The sequence below is a fragment of the Lepidochelys olivacea genome, assembly GCF_965140295.1.
Source record: "Lepidochelys olivacea isolate rLepOli2 genome assembly, chromosome: 5".
NCBI lineage: Eukaryota > Metazoa > Chordata > Testudines > Cheloniidae > Lepidochelys > Lepidochelys olivacea.
In genome coordinates this window covers 21,702,280-21,724,789 of record NC_140415.1, presented here as the reverse complement: position 1 = coordinate 21,724,789, position 22,510 = coordinate 21,702,280, and the positions used below count along the sequence as shown (strand labels likewise).

At 38.4% G+C, this 22,510-nt stretch overlaps 1 protein-coding gene across 6 annotated transcripts in view; it reads right to left on the bottom strand.

Moving 5' to 3' along the window:
• NEDD4L (NEDD4 like E3 ubiquitin protein ligase) overlaps nucleotides 1–22,510 on the bottom strand; it is a 374,946-nt gene that overhangs the window by 186,292 nt on the left and 166,144 nt on the right. For 4 of the 6 annotated variants that reach the window (XM_084629494.1, XM_084629492.1, XM_084629493.1 and 1 more), the window contains 3 exons: nucleotides 21,503–21,584; nucleotides 15,827–15,865; nucleotides 10,718–10,771 (listed from right to left, as the gene is read on the bottom strand). Coding sequence is in view for 4 of the 6 variants with exons in the window: in XM_084629492.1 (XP_084485618.1) it covers nucleotides 10,718–10,771; nucleotides 15,827–15,865; nucleotides 21,503–21,584 (175 nt within the window). In the remaining 2 variants the exon portion in view is untranslated. Of the gene's footprint in view, nucleotides 1–6,377; nucleotides 7,566–10,717; nucleotides 10,772–15,826; nucleotides 15,866–21,502; nucleotides 21,585–22,510 lie in introns of those variants that run through there. The other 2 variants (XM_084629490.1, XM_084629491.1) reach the window with 2 other exon arrangements.

The following is a 22,510-nucleotide window of genomic DNA, read 5'->3' as shown; positions in this document are numbered from 1 at the left end:
AATCAAGTTTCACGGTCACCCGTGGCTCCCAGCACACTGACTAGCAGTGGAATTGGCAGCGTGTCCCTGAAGTGGTAGTCAGGATAATAGAAAATACAAATAAATGACTTCTGGTATGATCAGGGGGCAATGAACTCTTCTGGTTCTCCAAGTGGCTTAAAGAAACGCCAGTTTAACTGTCCATCAGTAGTGGCTTTCCATGATTACGGTAACTTGCAGGCACCTCTTATTTAGAGAGCTCAAAAGCTTCAGAAACCCGCCAAATGAGCTTCTACACATAAAACCTAAGGCAGCCAATGCTGTAAGAACAAGTAGTAGCAAGTTTGTCTCCAAGAGGTGTAAAAAGCAAAAAAGTTGGGACTCTGGAAAGAGATGGTCAGACAAAGAATATTAAGAAAACATTTAGAATGTAATACCCCTGTTTTACAAACACACATTCACAAGTTTCAGAGTAACAGCCATGTTAGTCTGTATTCGCAAAAAGAAAAGGAGTACTTGTGGCACCTTAGAGACAAACACATACACAAGACAACTTTCAAATGCCATTCTATAAAGCCTTGGGATTCTGGTAACAAGACAACAAACGAAGAAATCCTCACTGACACTGTAGCCATACAATTCTCCATTGTCAATTACTCATTTTATGTAAGTCTCAAGAGCACAAATCTTTACCCTCTCTATACATCCTGATTTCATAGAATCATAGAAATGCAGGGCTAGAAGGGACCTCAAGAGGCCATACTGTCCATCCTCCTCTCTGCAGCAGGATTAAGTAAACCTAGGCCATAGTGGACAGGCATTTGTCCAACCTGTTCTTAAATACCTCTAATAATAACAATTCCACAACCTGCCTAGGTATTGTTTTACTGTCCTCACAGTTAGAAAGTTTTTCCTAATATATATCCTGAATCTCCCATCCTGCAAACTAAGATTACTTCTTGTGCTACCCTCGGTGGACAAGAGGAACAATTGGTGACGATCCTGTTTATAACAACCTTTTATATATTTGAAGACTTACATCCCCCCCCCTTCAGTCTTTTCTTCTCTAGACTAAACATACCCAGTTCTTTTAAGCTTTCCTCATAGGTTATTTTTCCCAAACCTCTTATTTTTATTGCTCTCTGAATTCTCTTCAATTTATTCCAGTCATTCTTGAGCTGTGGGAGTCAAAACTGGCGGGCACTGCTGCAGCTGAGGCTTCACCAGTGCCGAATAGAGTGGAACAAATACATCCTATTTACATCCTACTCTCCTGTTAATACACCTCAGAAAGATATTTGCCTGTTTTGCAACCGCATCACATTATTGACTTATCCAATTTGTCAACTTTAACCCCCTGATCCTTTTCAACAATACTACCACCTAGCCAGTTATTCCCCATTTTGTAGCTGTGCATTTGATTTTTCCTTCCGAAGTGAGGTACTTCGCATTTGTCTTCAGACCAATTCCCCAATTTTTCAAGGTCATTTTGAATTTGAATCCTGTCCTCCAAAATGTTTGAGATCCCCTTCCAGCTTGGTGCCATCCACAAATTTTATAAGCACGCTCTCCGCTCCATTATCCATGGTGTTAATGAAAATATTGAATAGTCCCAGACCCCTGAATGACCTCATTAGTTATGTCCTCCCAGTTTGAGAGCAAACCACTGACATATGGTCTTTCAACCAGTTGTCCACTCACCCTACAGTAGTTTTATTTAGACCATATTTCCCTAATTTGCTTTTGAGAATGTCATGTGGGACTGTACCAAACACTTTACTAAAGTCCAGATATAACACGTCTGCTTCTGCCTTATCCCCACTCCACCCCCACTAGTCTGGTTACTCGGTCAAAGGAGGATTGTTTTCACACAATTTGTTCTCCACAAATCCATGTTGGCTATTACTTGTCACCTTATTATGCTCCAGGTTTGAACAACCTTATTAATAATTTATTTCAGTACTTTCTGGATAAATTTACAGTTACTTGGCCCCAGTCAAGAACATTTAAAATGCTGATGTTTGAATATTTTAAGTGGGTAGGAGGCCTTGAAGAGACTGCAGCTCAAAATACTCCAAGTATAAAACAGATACAAATAAATTAAATAGGAGCGAGAATCTGTTGCAAGTGGGAGTTTGCAAATTGAACATTAGTTGTCTATGTTCCCATCTTCTGAAAACAAACAATGGAGAAGGGAAGAGGTATTAGGGTAGGGACACTGCACAGTTAGCCCAGGTGATTGGCACCCAGGTCTGAGCACACAGGTTAGCCTACCCCAAGTGTGAGCATTGACCACAGCAAAGCCCTACCCGTGTCACTGTGTCCTCACTTTTTTGCATTTGTCTGTGTCTCTCTGGGGGAATATCCTGTGATTCTGTGTGCTGAGATGCTCTAGCATTCTTTCCCAGTCAATTCTATCAATTGTGGGAGAATCTGAATAGCAGCAAGGCAATGGAAGACTATTAGTATTTGAGTGATTAAGTATTTGTCTGCACCCTCACAGCAAAGGGGTTCCAGACAGAGATAAAGCACAGCTCAGGTTTTAATTCTGTGCAAGCAAGCGCAGGTTCAAAGTGCAAATAAACCCTTGCCTGAGGGTTGTGCATGTGGATGGTAATGGTGTTTGGGCAAAAACGTATGTGGAGGCATACAGTGTAGACATACCATAAGAGTATATTCTGATGCAGTTATCTGAAAAGAGCAGAAATTTTTAAAATAAACTAGATAAGCTGATCAGTTCATTTCTAGTATTTCTTATGTTTCCATTAATGGCTAATTAGTACATTGGAAATAGGTATTCTTTTAAAAATATAATTTTTAAATAGTAATTAGAAAATCCTAATATACAGAAATTACAGTCAAATATCAACCACATTTTTATATATATAGTAAAAAGTATAGTCCAGCTCTCTCTTAAAATATCTGTTTATAATGTTTTATTTTTTTCATATATGCCACCAAGAACGCCATTAAGGAGGAAGTGAGATTGTATATTAGAACATATTATTTTCAGCTCAATCCTGTTTTCTCTGAAGTTAATGTGATTTTTGCCACTGATTTCAATGGGCACAGGATAGCATTGCGTAAGTATGTAGTAACATACCTTTGCTTGTATAGTACAGATATACGTGTATAAACATAAACAGATAAAGATTCTGGTTGTATCAGAAACTTGTAGAAATTTAGATTTTTAAAAGAAGGTAGTCTCAAGAAAACCCATTTAAAAAGCCAACTAAAGAGTAGTTCCAAGCTCATAATTTTCCCACAGCAAAATTTAGACAATTTTCAGTGGGACTTAGTGACTACCTTAATAGTTGGATCTGATTAGAAAGATATTCCTGAGGAAGGAAGAAAAAGAATGAAAGTTCAGTTGTGACAACTGCAGGACTGCATTCCAAAACCCTGGAGGGGTTAGGTCTTCCTTCTCAGTAAATACAATACAATACTACAATATTTTATTTGTCAAGATATTTTGCATTTTTGGTCTTAACAATAACAAATGCCCACGGGAGTACTTGGATATTCTCCAACACCAGCTACCCCTTACATGGGATTTTTTATGTTCAGTTATCACAGTATTTCTAGCATACATGTACAAAAACCCAATAATATAAACACGAACATATCAATAGGCAGAATAACTTCATTTTTAATATGCAGACACACACAGCATGAAAACTTTCATACTCCATATAAACTATCAGAGTAACACAAAGAATCTACCGAGACTTCCAATAAATGGTTTTTAAGTTGATCATATATTCTTATTTTATCTAATATTTCATGATAACTGAATGAAATACATCCTGCCTGCCCAAAAACACTTCTGATTAAAACAGAAGATATTTGAAAGATCATAAACACTTGGTAGCAGTAGGACTGCAGACGCCCGCATGAATGTTTTCACTCAAGATAAATAAGGCTATAGCAGCTGCTGTCTACAGTCCAGGGCCCATGCCCTATATCAATCAAATACACACAAACTAGCTTAACTGGAAGAGTCTAGAAATTATTTTACCCTAAGAGTTTTAACAGGAAAAACTTTTCTTCCCAGTTTAATGAAACAATAAATTTCTGCACACAATTTTTCATCATCATGTGAGCTATCAAAACAAACTTGTAAGGGATGAATTAAAAATGACACTCCACTGAAAAACATTGTGTGTGTAGACTAAATAAAGAAAACCTTTCATTCTTAACTTTTTTTCATTGTCCAGCTTTCCTCCACCTAGTAAAATGTGCCTAGTAAACTGCCTCCACCCAAAACATTTCTGGGCTCACTAGAAATAACGTCAGAAAAGTAGGATATATCTTTAAGAAGTCTTAATTAAGGAAACCTATATGCAATAAAGATTTTAAATCCTGTTTAGACTGAGTGCCTCTGCAACTGCCAAGGTACACGACTGACTGACTCACTGTGCGTGAGGCTAAACCTGATTGCCATGAGTTCACTCAGTAGCATGCAGTATAACTGGTTTAGAAAAATCTATATATTTATACCCCAAAACATAAATATATTGTTATAATGGAGGCCAAGTTCAGGAGAGATTTCAGGGATTCCTTTCTCCTGTCTAACAGAGATGGGTACTGTTGCAGGGACAATGAAGTGGGGATGAACAACCTTTTGGGAAGTTACACAAATCGGATTGTGTCCAAATCTTCTTCCACTCCCTGATTTATGGAAGCATTTATATGATATTTACAGTGCTGGAAATAAACCAGGGATAACGAGTGGAAAATGGCGGTTTAGACATAGGACTTGGGTGATGTGGAGTAATGGTTTAAGATGAAGAGCTGTGGGCAGCCCACTGGATGTGGGATGCGGGTATCTAAAGAATATCAAGTGTACTTGTAGAAGAGAAGAGAGGGGCCTGAACCAAAACCCTGGATGTAAATAATCCCGAACTTTGGAAAAGTTAAAACTGAAGTAAAACTTCACAGCTGGCCCCTTTTCTCCCAAAATCCAGGATTCAAACATCCTCAAGTCTTCAGGAATATCTGTGGCCTGATAAGAAGTTTACACTTCAAAGCCTTAACTCTAATGTAAACAAGATAAAAACTTCTCAAAATAAAAAAAAGTGTTTTAAATGAAAGAACAAATGTTTTAACATGTTGTTGAATGTGATAGTGAAATCCAAACAAAAGAAGTTTTCAGCAGGAATATTCTGAATGTAAAATATTCACAGGCTGACAGCAAACACATTTAGCAATTTATACAGAAAGGGTGTGATATGGTATATAGCAGAAAAGAAGAATTTTCCCCACAAAGGCTGTGAGGGCTAGTTATTCGTGTCCATGTGTTAAAAACGTACACTGACGTGCTAAAAAGAAAGTTATCTTGGAGTAACTTTCATACTGTTAGTTTTTGCTATGAAAGCTGCAGAGTCATCTTATGGTCTTGCTGTAGTTAGCAGCTGTCTTTCTGTACTACATTTCACTGAAAGAGCGCATGAGAGAATGAGAACACACACAAGCAATAAAGGCCAAAAGCTGATCTTGTGAGTCTGTTTTCACAGCTGGAGATAGGGTACTTACTATTCTATATACAGCATCATTGAGCTTAGAAACTCAAGTGGGCAGTGTTAAATTGCACTGCACAGCAATTCAAGCAAATGACTCCCCATGCCCCTGTAAGTTTTACCCACGCATGGGCCTATAAAGTATGTTTCAAAAAACATTATAGAACTTCATCTCTCTCTCATATATTATGTGAGAAATAAGCATTATAAGAAGATTGTATATCATCTTCCACACCAAAGCTATATTATAAGATATTGTAATAAATTATGCCTAAGTTGCATTTACAGTAGTTTGATCACATTTCATATGACACTGAAAGGACAATGTGAAAAGTTTTTATTTTAAAGAAGGTCAAGAGCAAAAGCATTCTTTGAAATAAAACAATTCTCACCACTTGGTACTGAGAAAACAAAATTGATTTCTTTACCGATTTCTGTCCCCACAAAGTCCTGAACTGCTAGTATATTTCAATTTCATTTTTACATATATTTTTAAAATAATATGGAAAGCATTGAAGCATGTTTCACAAATGTAATTCTTTGTACAGCAAGGACTTAGCAAACTAATAAAGAAATAAAAGCAAATAGTGACACTTGGGTGTTCCAATTTTTTAAAACTCTTCAGCTGACGTAACACTGAGTTAAACATGTGAGACACTAGGACTCCAACAAAACATTGCACTGGATGTAATCATAACTGGAAGCAAAACTATTTTAGGTTAGAGTTAGGGATGCTTTACAGATTGTTCCAGAGAACTGTAGATCTTACCAGTATTAATGAGTGAAATTCTTTACTTACCTAAAATTCAGTAGCTTTTCTTTTTTACCATTTAAGTTTTGATAGAACACAAGGAGAAGCATTTTCAGCATGTTACTTACCGCGGCACTGGTCACTGTAGGCCCAGAGGTATCAGGGCTGTCTTCATCAGGAACTTGATTTTGTTCTTCAGTACCACGGGTTACAAGAATTCTGAAGTGTTGCTGCCTTGTGTTTTGATCTGGTCTGATTTTAAACAAGCATCCCTGCCCTTGAGGAATCCTCTCTACCGAATTGCTTCTAGATATTTCTGACCCATTTCTGCTATTTGTATGCAGTTCTGAATTCCCTCTGTCTTCTACAGGGCTAATTTGTTCTGGTTGCGGCTGGACAGGGTAGGAAGTACTCCTCTCCAGCCGTATGCGAGGATACCTGACCAATCTATTCCCTTTTGTTCCAGTAAAACCAAAATTATAGTCGCTTCCTGTACCTGTATCACTTGCCTGCGATTGCTGCAACTGGAAAACAAATAACTTTTTCCCTGAATTTGCTGACATATCTGGCAGATGCTGCAAAGACCAGCGTCTGGGTTCAGAGGCAAGGGCGTTATTCTGAACCTCGGAACCAAATGGCAATAGCATAACCTGATGCATATCTGCGCTTGAAGCACGATGCTGAATTCTTACACCACTTATGTTTAACCCTGAAGCCGCTTCACTTGCTTCATCTTCTTGGGCAGTAGTTGCAGCAGCATCATTCTGGTTATTGGAAGGAATTGTACAAAATATTCTGTGATTACAGGAAACAGCTCCATTAAGCGGTTGCCCAATCTCTTCAGGCATCCTGGGTGGAGAATTCTCTGGGGTTACTTGTGGACTGCTTGGAGAAAAAGAATGGCTGTCAACTGAGCATGTGTAATGCTCCCTGAAGTCTGAGAATTTACATGGAAGAGTCTCCTCAGGAGACTCTGGGGCTCCACACTCATCAGCACAGCCGTTCACAGCTTTGCGCTGAAGAGAGATCTGCATAGATGAGCTCCTTGTTGGACGCACATCAATATTGTTCAGCAGCTGAGGAATAAACATAGATGTGCTTCTTTTTAAGCAGCCCACTTCTTGCAAATCTCCGCCACCATAATCCGCTCCATGTCGGGAGAAAGGATGAGGACTGTTTCTTCTTGGCAAAGTGTGGAAAGCCATGAAAAAGTCATCTTCTCTCTCTCGCTCTAGGATCTCAGATTCAGGGGCTGTGTTGCTTCGTCCAGAGCCAAAATGAAACCGCAGCCGATGGGCCATGGTTTAACAAAGAGAAGAAAGGGAGAGAGGGAGAACAGCAACAATTCAGGCACTGCCAGAAGTTAAAAACAAAGACAAACTCCAAGAAAAAGTGTCCCATCTGCCAAACTGTTAGCACTGCAGCACTGATAGCGACAGATAGCAGAAATAGCCCAAGTGGCAAGCAGCATTCCAGGCATGATTGGATAAGAGCAATCAGTGCTCCTACACACTGTGACATAGGGTAGGATGGTTAGAGTCACATGACCTGGTTCCCCCTCTCCACTGCAAGCTAGTTGTGTGTTGGTTGTTTTTTTTTTTTTTTAATACCAGCAAGAGCCTGAAACAGCACCTTCACAGCTGCTCCTTTTCCATCAGAAAAGAGCTGCCCCCGCGGGAGAGCTCTCACAGCTGACTAAGGCAGCAAGCACACTCGGCACTGATATAAATCTAAGCCACATCACATTCACAGACCACTTTTGTACAAAAACGTTAACTGCAACAAAAGCTCTTTAAGTGTTAAAAGTGGACTTCACAATGCAGATTGAGAAGAACAAAACTGGATCAAGTAGACAAATTCAGGCTTCATCTGTCAACCCCCTAATACTACAGCATTAGGCTACCATGGTAGAACATAAATTAATATTAGTCCATGGTTAATACTCTAGGATTTTTTTCCTGGTTCTTTAAAAGGTTAAGTAACAAACTAATCACTCTGGAAAAAATCCACAACCTTCACATTACCATTGTAAACACAGCATAACCTACTCATCCTACATACAGATCCTTTTCTTCCCTTAGAAATCGCAACAAAGAAACCTTACACATGACAAAGACTTCTCAGACAAGGATAGCAGCAGAAATGAACAAGATGGCAGGAGACAGTTTCTTTTTCTGTTTTACCAGGCAGCAAAGACGAGCGAAAACTGAAGAAGGGTGTGCATGTAGTTTTGTAATGATTTGACTTGAGCGCCGCACAGAAACGCTGCCCAACGCTGGCAGCCTTCCAATGAGAAAGTTAGCAATATTACCACAAGTCCGATTGCCAGCATGGAGTATAGCTATGCTTGCTAAGAGCCAAAAGATCTCAAAAGAAGAACATATGGGTTACAATCAAAAATTAAAATAAACATCCAGATTCAGCCCTGCCACATAGCAGAATCTCAGTGTTTAAAAAGGGGCTGTCATAGCTGAGGTGCACTAAAGTTTTAGAGCATTTTCGCATGAATCAGAAACAACATCTGTTTAAACAAAAAGTTTCTCTACAAAAGAGATAAACTAAATAACCTCAGTTCAACAAGTGGCAACGTGGTCCTATGAAAGCTCCAAAGAATTAGTTTTTTCAACAGCTCTACACTTATAGGTGTTGGGTCAATACTAGATCTAGACATTTAAACCACTGTTTTACAACAGCTTGTTTTCAAATACAGAAAACAACCAAGTACAAGAGAAATGGAAGTTGGTTTAAATGATAAAACTGCCAAGGGCCAGTACAATCCTCTATTGTTTTAACCGGACTATGAGCCAACAATGAGAAAAACATCGGTATCTGCTACGCAGTAACAGCACTGTAGATTGCCTTGTGCAAGCACAGGTGTTAGTATTATTTTAACACACTTTTCAGATAACAGCATGTTTCTGTGCTATTTAAGTAAGCAAGTCTCTCTTTTCTACTAAAGACTAAATTTGCAACCACGGATTGGGGGGAACCTACTGCAATCACAAACAACTCTCCGGTGGTTTAGAAACAAGATGAACAAACAAAAGAATTATTCTTGGGGCACATCTTACAACTGTAAGCTTTACAAGTAGGTATATATTCCAGCATAAATTGTAACAGAAAACAGACAAACATAGTAAGCTGTTTTGGATCCTAAAAATATACTCATGCTACAGAAATTAATCGTAGAGGACTCAATTCAATACTCCCTCATTCTAGGCACATAACCTGGAATCCTAATATATATTTAACCATAAGTGCTCTTTTTTAATACATACATTGGTTCAGAATAAAAGGGTGCAAAGTTACCACACACTAGTATGAGATATAAGGGAAACTGCTACCTCTCAGATGTCCCTGTGTGGTAATGGTTGAAAAATGTCTTTTCAACGACCACCACTATACTGTCACATACTGGTCTGACTGTGTGCATCACTACCCTCTGCTGGTTCGCATAGAACTTGTTCAAGTTTTCTGATATTATTCCACTCTGCCGGCTGGCCTGCAGAAAAGATAAAAAGCCTACAACTAGCAAGAGTTTATCAAGATTCTCCACTAGTTCAAATGGTAGAGACCTGCGCTTGTCAAACAGATTATTCCAATTTCAACACCCATTAAATGCCTCTCAGTACACTGATCACCACAGAGTCTTCATATATCCGTGACACGGATTTGTTACTGTACTTCCTCACAACATTAAATGAGTGGCCCTCTGGATTTCTCCCCCCTGAAAAAGGTTACCTATACAGAGTTTATATAATTTTCCTTGCATTACATTAATATTTGCTTTGATGAAGCTGAAAGAAAAAAAAAAACTTACCTTTTAAAGAGAGATTTTTTTAATTAACAAAAAGATATTCAAACTACCCAAAATATATCTGGCATATTTTCCCCCAATGTAGTAAGTTTGATAGAGACATACTGTACTTATCTAATCTGAAGGAACAGAATATTTTGTGCTATAGCACCACATCCTCGGTTATAAAGTGTTGTTAAATATACTGTTAGTGGCTCACACAGTATGCTATTCCACTAAGACTGCTTTTTAAAGTTTCCTCAAAATACATCTATAAATTGTGATTATATTGATGTCTTACATCAACTATATGCAAAATCGGACCTTAGAGATTTTTGCCTACATACCTATTTAATCTTATCAAAAATATCAAAGAAGATTTTAAAAAGTAAGTAATTGCAGTATGCCTTCCCTAAATGTCTCCACCGAATAAGACAACTTTGGTTCAAGATGAGTGTTATGAATGCTCAGCCAGTAAAACAGTCAAATTCCTGCTTTATATACCGTACTTTACTTTCCATAATGTACATATTTACACCACTGAAACAAAATAAACTTTAATTTAAGGTATGCCAAATTTCCAGGAACTAAGATTCAGGAGCTATGTTACTTCCATGTTTAGTTGTGTGATTAGTAAAACACACACAAAGGGGAATACAGTAGTACACTCACCAATCTGTTTTCGTCAAACACTTCGAACAGGAGTCTATGATTAGTTGGGTTTACCTGTACAAAAAAATATACAGCATTACTTCATGTTCATTATCTATATGACATAAACCATTCACGGGTACAATAATTTGCTAAATGACCAATCCAAGGCAATAGAAATAGGGCTGACTGGCCTTGTATATATCTCTAACTATACCTAGTGTGTAAATACACATATAAGTCCTAAATGTACAACTAGAAATGTTCTGATTTTCAATATTATGTTTTTACTTACAGTTATTAATAGAGCACCTAGTATACTACATCCCTGTTCCTTGAGAAAGCTTCAAAGAGGCTGAGACATTTTATGGATGTCCCATGGGGCTATAGGGGCTTTCTTGGTACTGTAACTTCTTAGCTCAGGTGTGATGCAGGAAATACAATTTTTAAAGGATATTCCCCTTTGTTATGGATTCTGAACATGCCATTCAGAATTATGCAGTTCCTCTATTTTTCAGCCTCTGCCCAGATCCAGTCAGTCACTGTTCCTAGCCCATTTAACCACATATGCCACTTTAGAAACACTGTTGAGGAGGTGAGAAGGCATACCCTCTGCAAACTTTTTTAAAACTAGCAGAGAAATGAGTACACCTCCATGATGTAATTTCCACGGACACACGTTGAACTACATAGATGCCCTCAAAACAAGGAATGATCAAGGAGGCAACAAGGCCACCAATGAAGGACAAGTTTCTATGGTAGTTAATCCAGGTCAGTACATTTTTCAGGAAAGCTTTTGTAAGACGGGTGGCTAAGACTACTTCTCTATTTGAGGCAACATAAGAAGATATTCCATAATAGGCAGACACTTATGTGGGTTTGTAGACAGGGGGAAATCCCTCAAATTGAACTAGCGCAAGGAGCTGTGATTCATCAAATAGGGGAGTGCACACAAGTATTAGTATGTGCATTTCTGGGTAGGATTTTCATGAGTTTTTTATAGTGCTGCAGGGTTTCATTTACACGCTCTAAGTAACACAAGTTTTCATGATCCGACTGTATTTTCATCCAGGAGGAAGTATAAAGTGACCATGAAAAACATCAGTGAAAACCATAAATACAAATGTGTGTAGCATAATATCTGGTTTTCTGCAAATCCTGAATGCACAACCATACCACCAAAAGAGGAGCACTTGACTGCATGAGCTCTGTGCTTTCCAAGCTGCTCTGCAACTCAGCACTGTGTATAGAGATGCACTGCTTTTCACCTGCCCAGTGTGGAATCAAATCTGAGTTAGCGCTGAATAATGTCTGAAACAGCAGAGAGCCAAGAGTACATCTTTTTCTGGGGATAGCATGTAGCTACACAAAGGCTGAAATTTACACATAGCCATTGCATGACTAAGAGTAAATCATGCTAGTGTTTATAGACATTAATGAGATGGAACTGCTAGAGATGAATGAAGATTATTTTAGGGCAGGTCTACGCTAGAAGAACTACATCGACGCAGCTGCGCCACTGTCCGATGAAGAAGCTCTATGCTGATGGGAGAGTGCTCTCCTGCTGGCATAATTACTCCACCTCTGCGAGAGGTGTAAGAAGCTATGTCGGTGGGAGAGCGTTTCCCGTTGACATAGCACCGGTGTGGACAGCGCTTAGATCGCTTTAATTTCCGTTGCTCAGGTAAGTGTCCTTTTCATAACCCTAAGTGCCGCAAGTTAGATAGACTTAAATGGTAGTCGCAAAAAGAAAAGGAGTACTTGTGGCACCTTAGAGACTAACCAATTTATTTGAGCATGAGCTTTCGTGAGCTACAGCTCACTTCATCGGATGCATACTGTGGAAACTGCAGCAGACTTTATATACACACAGAGAATATGAAACAATACCTCCTCCCACCCCACTGTCCTGCTGGTAATAGCTTATCTAAAGTGATCATCAAGTTGGGCCATTTCCAGCACAAATCCAGGTTTTCTCGCCCTCCACCCCCCCCACACAAATTCACTCTCCTGCTGGTGATAGCCCATCCAAAGTGACAACTCTCCACACAATGTGCATGACAATCAAGTTGGGCCATTTCCTGCACAAATCCAGGTTCTCTCCCCCCCCCCACCCCCTTCCCAAAAACCACACACACAAACTCACTATCCCGCTGGCAATAGCTCATCCAAAGTGACCACTCTCCCCACAATGCGCATGGTAATCAAGGTGGGCCACCCCCAGCACAAATCCAGGCCTTCTCACCCCCCCACCTCCATACACACACACAGCAGGAAAGTGAGTTTGTGTATGTATGGAGGTGGGGGGGGGGGGGTGAGAAGGCCTGGATTTGTGCTTGGGGTGGCCCACCTTGATTATCATGCGCATTGTGGGGAGAGTGGTCACTTTGGATGAGCTATTGCCAGCGGGATAGTGAGTTTGTGTGTGTGGTTTTTCGGAGGGGGGTGGGGGGGTGAGAGAACCTGGATTTGTGCAGGAAATGGCCCAACTTGATTGTCATGCACATTGTGTGGAGAGTTGTCACTTTGGATGGGCTATCACCAGCAGGAGAGTGAATTTGTGTGGAGGGGGTGGAGGGAGAGAAAACCTGGATTTGTGCTGGAAATGGCCCAACTTGATGATCACTTTAGATAAGCCATTACCAGCAGGACAGTGGGGTGGGAGGAGGTATTGTTTCATATTCTCTGTGTGTATATAAAGTCTGCTGCAGTTTCCACGGTATGCATCCGATGAAGTGAGCTGTAGCTCACGAAAGCTTACGCTCAAATAAATTGGTTAGTCTCTAAGGTGCCACAAGTACTCCTTTTCTTTTTGCGAATACAGACTAACACGGCTGTTACTCTGAAACTTAAATGGTAGTATAGACCTGCCATAAGGCTTTGTCTTCGCTGACACAAAGTTGCTGTTGTTGTGTTTTTGTTGTTTTATTGGCAGCGAGTTAACTAAGAGGTGATAACAGGTTTCAGAGTAACAGCCCTGTTAGTCTGTATTCGCAAAAAGTAAAGAAGTACTTGTGGCACCTTAGAGACTAACCAATTTATTTGAGCGTGAGCTTTCGTGAGCTACAGCTCACTTATGCTCAAATAAATTGGTTAGTCTCTAAGGTGCCACAAGTACTCCTTTTCTTTTTAAGAGGTGATAGTTATCTCATTGTAAAACCTTAAGTGGAGACAAGGCACTTACAGTGTTTACAATGAGGCAAACTAGGCCAAAGTCAACACTCTCCTCCCCCCACTGCCCTGTGACTGACCTCCTCTAGTTTACCTTGTGTTGAAAACTCAGTGCTGTGGCTCCAAGAGACTGCAGTAAATACAAAGTGGAGACAAGACACCATAAGGTAAACTAAGTGAGGTCAGTCACAGGGCTGTGAAGGGGAGGATAGTGTTGACGTCACCTAGTTTACCTGGTGGTAAAAACTACCTTTTTTTGTCAGAGAAGATAGAGCCAAAGATTGCTTCTTCCCCTCCAGCACATCACTACAGGGACAGAGTTAAGGTTGTTTGGGTGCCTTGATGTTTGGATTCCTTTTAAGTTTATTCTTAACACAATATTTCCTGGGCTTTTAATGCTTTGGGTTTTTTGGTAACTGGAACCATATGATAAATTACTGATATGTACTCAAAATTATGTTTAGCAAAGTAGGTTAACTGGGAATAAATACTAATGATGCAACTAGTAACACCTAGTTCTGACAATGGATGAACATTTTGATTTGCTACTTGCTTTGAAGACATTTTTCTTGTAGCCTTTAACAGGGAATCCCAAGAATCAGAAATGTCAAACTTAATATGTGAAAGTGTAACATGACCAGATGAATGTTCTACTAATGAGAAGCTTGCATATATCAAACCTTGTTGTAACTGAAATGGAAAAAGCTGGGGCCAGTCATACTGAGTTTAGTGCCAAGACGATTCCTAGAGATTCTGCATTACTCAAAGAAACAGATTCAAGTGCCTTCTGTAGTAGATTATAGGAATCAAAATAGCTATCTCTCGGAAGATTGTTTTAGAGATAAAAATCTATTAAATTTCACCCTGTAAAAAGCTATTTTAATGGAATTCACATTTTAAAGCATTTATAATCTCCCCAAATTAGATATTAACAAATATTCTGTTGTAAATTACCAAATTAGCACAATGGTCAACAGCTAAAATGCATTTTGACAGGATATTACCATTTTAACAAATCCACAATGCCTTTCCCTGTTCTCAAACAGCTGTTCTGAAGATTAAATTTAAACTGTTGAAATTTTACCTAACCTATTCTTGTAAAAACTACAACTGGACAGAAGTTAAGTAACTGCTCCTTGAAAGCTCTTTGTAATAATTGAAGATCAAAGATGTTTTTCATACTAGCTATTTATATTCCATAAATACATTACATTTAATTCAGAGTATTTTTTTATTTTGAGCCTATTATTTCACATTTTGTGAATATTTAACATCTTATGATGAAAATGTCAACTACTACTTATAATAGAAAAGCACAAGATGTTAAGTGCAGTTTATTAACATTGCTAACATGATATGACCAGTTTAAAAAGTTACAAAAATAAAATAAATTTGATATTTTCTCTTTGCTTTTATGCTACTTGCCAAAAATTGCTCTTTCAATTCTCCTTTTCTGTTTGCACTTCACTACTTTTTGTCATGCTCGCTCAACTTTCAAGATCTTTAACCATGAAACACTTACTTAGTCTCTTTCATCTAGTTATGCTGGGCTATCATATAGCCCTAGGAAGAATTTCTGGTTATTTGCCACTACATTACCAGTTTAATACCACAGCAAACATGATATGCTAAAAATGCATGTTTGAGTGAAACATATTACATTTTCTACATACATAAACTCAAAGCATGTATAAAAAGAACCATTATCAAATTGTGCAACAACCGTTTCATACATTAAACCATATGGCAAATCCTATGTTTTATTCCATCCTTTAGAACAGATATTAGGGAGTAACTACATCAGTTCAAGTGATTTTTCTTTGAAATACACAAGAAATATTTAAAGGGTAAAATACTAAAGAGAATAAGCTCCTTCCCACCCCTTTACAATGTGGTGTGTTTAATTTTACTAATCTATTTGTAGTTAAATGATTTATTACAAGTAAAGAAAAAACTTACTCTAAAATAAAATTCTTCATTCCATTTTGGATTCAGTGTCTGTAAAAGAAATTAATTTTTTAATGTAAACAATAATTGATTTCAAGTCTATTGCAGCTGCCAGTATATTTGCAGCCACTTACAAGTGCATGCATGTGAAAATCTTTGTTAAAAGTCAATAAAAAACAACCTTAATATTTCATAGCAACAACCACCAAGCATAAAAACATTGCTGTCAAATGATTTTAAACTCATCTACCAAGCAAACTGAGCATGGGAGGGTATTTCAGCTGGATGATCCAGAAATAGATGTTAACTATAAATAGGAATCTATCAGTAGAAGGGATATGATTGAGGATCTATGCAGAGAGATTGTAAGGAAGACTAATCTTAATGAAATGTTTTATAATATAAACCAAAGTAAGCAAAATGACCAGTTTTTAAATACAAGGATGAGTTTAGTGCTCCAAAGAAAGTTATGGCTCTAGACTGCAAAAAGGTAACATTTGTTTTTGTTGAATTTGCTTAGGGCTCTTTTCCCCCAGTTTCCCAAATAAAGGCTATGGAGCACCACAATTTTGTATTAATGATTTGAGTAGAATATGCAATTAGCTTACAACCTAAAAGGAGACCAAGTATAAAATTATCAAAATGAACAGATTAGTAATAAGAATATTAGCAATATGTGTCATTCAGTTTTTGAAAAAGAATAATCTGAAGTGCCCATTCAGCTCATTTTAATGTCAAACGATTTTCTCACACACACAAACACACACATCCTTGCCCCCTGCCCCTCTCCCCCGGCTCTCTCCACCCTTATTATTGATCATCCCTGCTCCATACAGCTCAGAAAGTTAATTCTCCCAAAAAGCCGAACACGGACCTGAGGCTATATAAAATTGTATATACAGACCACAAGCTGTCCTTAATCACAGGCTCAACACCAAGTATCAAAGCATACTAAACAATCCTATGTCTCAGCACATTTCAAGGAAAACTGCAGTGATTTGTTTTATTGCCATGCGAAATACTTGTTTTTAAGCTTCCTAAGTCTACCATGCCATTTTTTAAAACAAGTTAAAGAAATACGTGTCACTGTTTCAATATTTCCATTGTTGTGAGGGACAACAATCCCACTCAGAGTGAGGGCTTTTGTTCTAGTTGGCAGAGGGAAGTGAGGTCTTGCACTTAACTCAATAGTATTTCTCTGTCTATGTAATGCAATAGCTTCTGAATGCTTTATCCACTTAATTCCAAAATTTCAGGGAATGTTCTAAGCATCAATGGGCAGAATCCTCATGGTTTTGGTGAAAACTGGAAAAGCAGGAGAAGTAAAAAGAGGAACACATGGAGCTCTTGGCATCTGATCAGCACCTTCCAGCATAGCAATACCTCCATCTCAGCTCTGCCCATCCTCCCAATAGTTTTTAAATGTTGACATCCTGAATGATCTATCTCCCAGACAGAAAAACAAATGGTGGGGTGGAAAATAGGAAGAAATGAAGAATGGGGGACGAGTCCCTGACATGATGGGGGATTGTGGGGAACACAGAACTCCTGGCTTAATGGGGTAGGGAATTTTCTCCCCCCCCCACACACCACCCCTCCCCAACAAACCCACTCTCCAGTTGGTAATAGCTTATCTAAAGTGATCACTCTCCTTACAACGTGTATTATAATCAAGGTGGGCCATTTCCAGCACAAATCCAGGTTTCCCCTCCCCCACCCCCACTCTCCTGTTGGTAATAGCTTATCTAAAGTGATCACTCTCCTTACAGTGTGTATGATAATCAAGGTGGGCCATTTCCAGCACAAATCCAGGGTTTAACAAGAATGTCTGGGGGGGGGGAGGAAAAAACAAAGGGAAATAGGTTACCTTGCATAATGACTTAGCCACTCCCAGTCTCTATTCAAGCCTAAGTTAATTGTATCCAATTTGCAAATGAATTCCAGTTCAGCAGTCTCTCATTGGAGTCTGGATTTGAAGTTTTTCTGTTGTAAAAAAACTGGGGGGGAGGGAGAAAACTTGGATTTGTGCTGGAAATGGCCCACCTTGATTATCATACACATTGTAAGGAGAGTGATCACTTTACATAAGCTATTACCAGCAGGAGAGTGGGGTGGGGGGAGAGAAAACCTTTTGTAGTGATAATCACCCATTTTTTCATGGTTTGTGTGTATAAAAACATCTTCTGTATTTTCCACAGCATGCATCCGATGAAGTGAGCTGTAGCTCACGAAAGCTTATGCTCAAATAAATTGGTTAGTCTCTAAGGTGCCACAAGTACTCCTTTTGATTTAAATCAAAGCAATTTAAATCTACTATTTTAATTATGACTTAAATCAGAAAACAGGAAACCTTGATTTAAATTACTGACTAATTTTGTTTTGCATTTGTAAATTTTAGTTATTTTCCTAAAGAAAGGTTGATTCTCATTGGCTGGTAACCATTAAAACTTGTTGATTTTCAACTAAATATAGCCTCCTTTACATTAAATGTGGTTTGTTTGTTTTTTGCTAGCCAGGAGGATATGCTTATATCTATACATGTTTATTTAAGCAATTACATTTTCTTATTTTTATTATGTTAAGAAATGCATCATTCACCATTTTCTATTTATTAGATCATTAATTTTTTATTCATGATCTGTATTAAGAGCTGTCTGGATGGAAATTAGAAATCAATTAAAGTGAACAAAAACATAAATTAATTTATTTTTTAAAATTAGTTAATTACCTTAAAATGTGCTGGATACATAAGAAAAAAAGTTTATCAAAACATGTTTTGCATTTAAAACTGATTATTATAAAATTAAAATATATTCTGGACATGAATAAGGCCCCTAGCTATGATAATACAAAATAATAATAAATTATAATCATCATCATCATCTGTGGTTACTGAATTTATTGTTTCTGGTAACCATGTCCTTCAAGATTTTAGTACTAGTAGATGTCATCAACTCACCCTAGTTTTTACTATAAACTGGAAAAGGAAAACAAACTTCCTTGCTTTTTCAACTCCCAATCAGTTTTTTATCTTTGAATGAATGAGCCATTAACTGAACTAGTTGAATAAACTGAATGAAGAAAATATTCTCTGAACCTTCAGAAAAAACTACTGCTATCAAAAGCTGATTTTGCACTTCCGTACACTGTGGTTTCCATGTGCTTAGCCAGTGACTTCCACTAGTTCAGTGGTTTGCCTTTCTTTTAAGCTTAAGCAGCAAATATGTACTTATTTTTTTATTTAAATAATTTTAATGGATGAAAAGTTATCAATTTAAAATTTAATTTTAAATAGATATATAAAAAGGAAAAAAAGTTATTTAATTTAAATTAAAAATCTGTTTTTTTATTTAAAAAATAAAATCTATCAAGAAATGAACTCTTATTCCAGTATAAAGAGTGGACTTTTTTTTTTTTATTCATACAGTTTAAATCCCATCCCAAGCAACATAAACTAATCTGAAAAAAAGGCACTCTTCAACTGGAACAACAATATATAAATAAAGGAAAGAACACATACTATCTCTCTTTAAATTCAAACCCTAGGCTCTACTAAAAAGACTTTCCCACACAGACCACGCTTACACATTTTCCATTGATATAAAAAGAATAAGAGTGCATACTGTACAAATAAAAATTCCATGATAGCAGGATGACACGTGAATCCTACTTATGAAAAAAAACCTCCATCATCAAAAGAAAGCTTCCCACATACCTATATTATTTTGTTATAAATGTCAAAGGTATTTAAAAACAATTTCCCAAAATACTATGTTCTGTGCTGTTACTGTAGCAACTTAGTAGAGCTGAATTTTTCACTAAGGACTTTTACCAAAACTAAAAACAGATTTGGAGAGGCTCTGACACTAAAGTTAGTAGAGCCCAAAAATATATTTTAAAGTGGACAACATAAGATCAAAAACCCTATTATAAAAAAAAAAAAAAAAAAGGAGTTTCCACATCAGTGTAATTAGCAAACACCTGAGGTTTTATTTTTTTAATTCCTTCAATTTCAATTCTTTTTACTTTTAATAGTTCATACTCTTAGACCCTGGTCCTGCAAAGAGCTCAAGGAAGCAGATCCCTGTACCCACAAGGTATGTCTACACTGCAATGGACAGCCAGCATTTTAACTCAGCCTCAAGCCTTCTCCTCCTCCCTCTCCCCCCCAATACCAACACATAAACTGTGCTAACCCAGGGTCTGAGAATGCCATGGGGGTTGAGGGTCCAATACTCATTCAAGCAGGGACCCAGGGTTCAAGCCCTATTGCTTTGTAGTGTAGATGCAGCCCCACTGGATTCGTGCTCTGGAAATCTGCTAAGAGTATTCCACAATCCCATGGGCCAACGTTCTTTGTCCTCTGGACAGTCACTGCACCACAAAGGGCTGGTGTGGCCACATTTTGGGTGGGTCTAGGAAGTCTGAGAAATTGGACTCAGGCCCACATAATGCAGTGTAGATGCTGGAGCCCCAGGTTGGGACCCCAGCTTCAGCAATTCCTAACCTGGGGTTACAAATAAGTGTAAACACTCAAGCCTTAGATTAACAAACCCAAGGTTTGCTAACTTGACTTCTGCTAACTCTGGGCTTACATTGCAGTTTAGACATATTCACAGGGAGCAATATCATGGCCCCCGGTGACTCTTTTGCTTTTCAGACAGCTTAGACAATGTATTCTTTGTTCCACTGTGTCTCTCTCATGTACTGACATGGTGCTGCATGTTTTGAATATGAGGTTCTCACAATTTTTAAATTTTACTTTATTTGTAATGATAAAATGAAACTGAGGGTGTAGGTTTTTGTTTGTTGTTTTAAAGTTTCTTTTCTTGTATCCTTTTTTACTCTACAAATGGGGAGGTCTTGTCAAGCTAGAAAAACTGTATAGTGGGGGACGGGGGGGGGGGGAGAATCAGTGAAATTATGATACCAAAGGAGACAATACATCAAAAAGGTTTTAAATAATTATTATAAAATAGGATAGAATACTAGGGCATGACTTTTCTTTTAATCTTTATTAAAATTATTGCTTTTTCCCTTTTTGCATAACATCCAGTCAACTTTAATTGTAAGGAAGCAGGTAACCTCTAAAATTGTGGCTAATAGTGTCTCTCTACACTTTTCACTGAAGCTAGAAATTTAAAAAAAAAAAAAAAAACCCTTTAGGTTTGGTACCAGTTGGAAATGATTTTTTAAAATATCTTCAGAGATTATTCAAAAATGAATTTCAGTAGCTCACAATTCTGCCCTGCATTTTAATGCCCATATCAAATATTTTAAAATAGATATAGAAAGACTTGGGAGAGAAGACTCTCAGAAAGACCATTCTGTTAATAGTCAATCAATTGTTCACATGCCTGCAATCAATTAAAGAATATTTTATGATAGCTTAATATTATTTTTAAATAAATCTTACAAAAGCAAGCAACATTGCAATTCAACACATCAAATCTCAGCTGAGAAGCTTTGGTTATAAAGTTATGGTTCAGAGTCTGCACTTGGCTAAAGGCAAATGCATGCACTAGCTTGTAAGAGTTAGATTTAGAAAAAAGAAAATGTTATCCAGTATACATACAAACATGCACAGACAGTATCTTTCCATCAATGCTGTAATATCATGTACAGAAGAAACATGCTCCAGCATTCTCAATACTTCCAGAACACAGTCAAGTAAGAATCAACACCTACCTTTTTTATAGTTTTTGTCTGCACCAGAGCAAGTTCTTTGTTCTCATCTGCTACATACAGAGAAAGTTTCACATAGGGGTCACTGCAAAAGAAGATGTCACATTTAATAGGGTTATAATTTTACTGACAACTATAATAGATGCAAATTGAATGTGAATTGTTCATTTAGTCTCATTACACAAATAATTAATAGCCTCAAATACACCTAGTAAAAAACTTGTTTCCTGGGACAAAAGTCTCTGTATTAAACCTATTTTAACATTATTTAAATAAGCAAGTGCAAACAGAAATATTTTAAAGACCGATTATAGTATCAGAAAATGAACTGAACATTTGTTTTTTCCACATAACAAGAAATGAGCACCTCTTGCCTGAATCCAAGATGTAACAGTAGAATAATGTTACTTTAATGGTGATTTTTTATGACTGAGATGAGCAGCTTTCTAGCTCAGAGGTGTGCAAACAAAGGCCTGTGGGCCACATCCGGCCCGCGGGACCGTCCTTCCCAGCTCCTGAGCTCCTGGCCCAGGAGGCTCACCCCAGGCCCCTCCCCTACTGCCCCCCCTCTCCTGCAGCCATGCCGTGATGCGGGCAGCAGGACTGTGAGCTATTGCCGCTCTGAGCGCCATGGTAAGGGGGCGGCGCGCACACACAGTGGTGCAGGGGTTGGGTAGCGGGTCCCAGGGGGCTGTCAGGGAGCAGTTGGATGGGGCGGAGGTTCTGGGGCAGTCAGGGGTCGGGGAACAGGGGGGATTCGATAGGGTGTGGGAGTCCCGGGGGGCCTGTCAGGGGGTAGGGGTGTGGATAGGTCGGGGCAGTCAGGGTACAGGGAGCGGGGGAGGTTGGATGGGGGTGGGATCCTGGAGGGGTGGTTTGGGGTGTGGGGTCCCAGGAGGGGGCAGGCTGTTTGGAGGGCACAGCCTTCCCTACCCAGCCCTCCATACAGTTTCGCACCCTGATGTGGCCCTCGGGCCAAAAAGTTTGCCCACCCCTGTTCTAGCTGTTGCA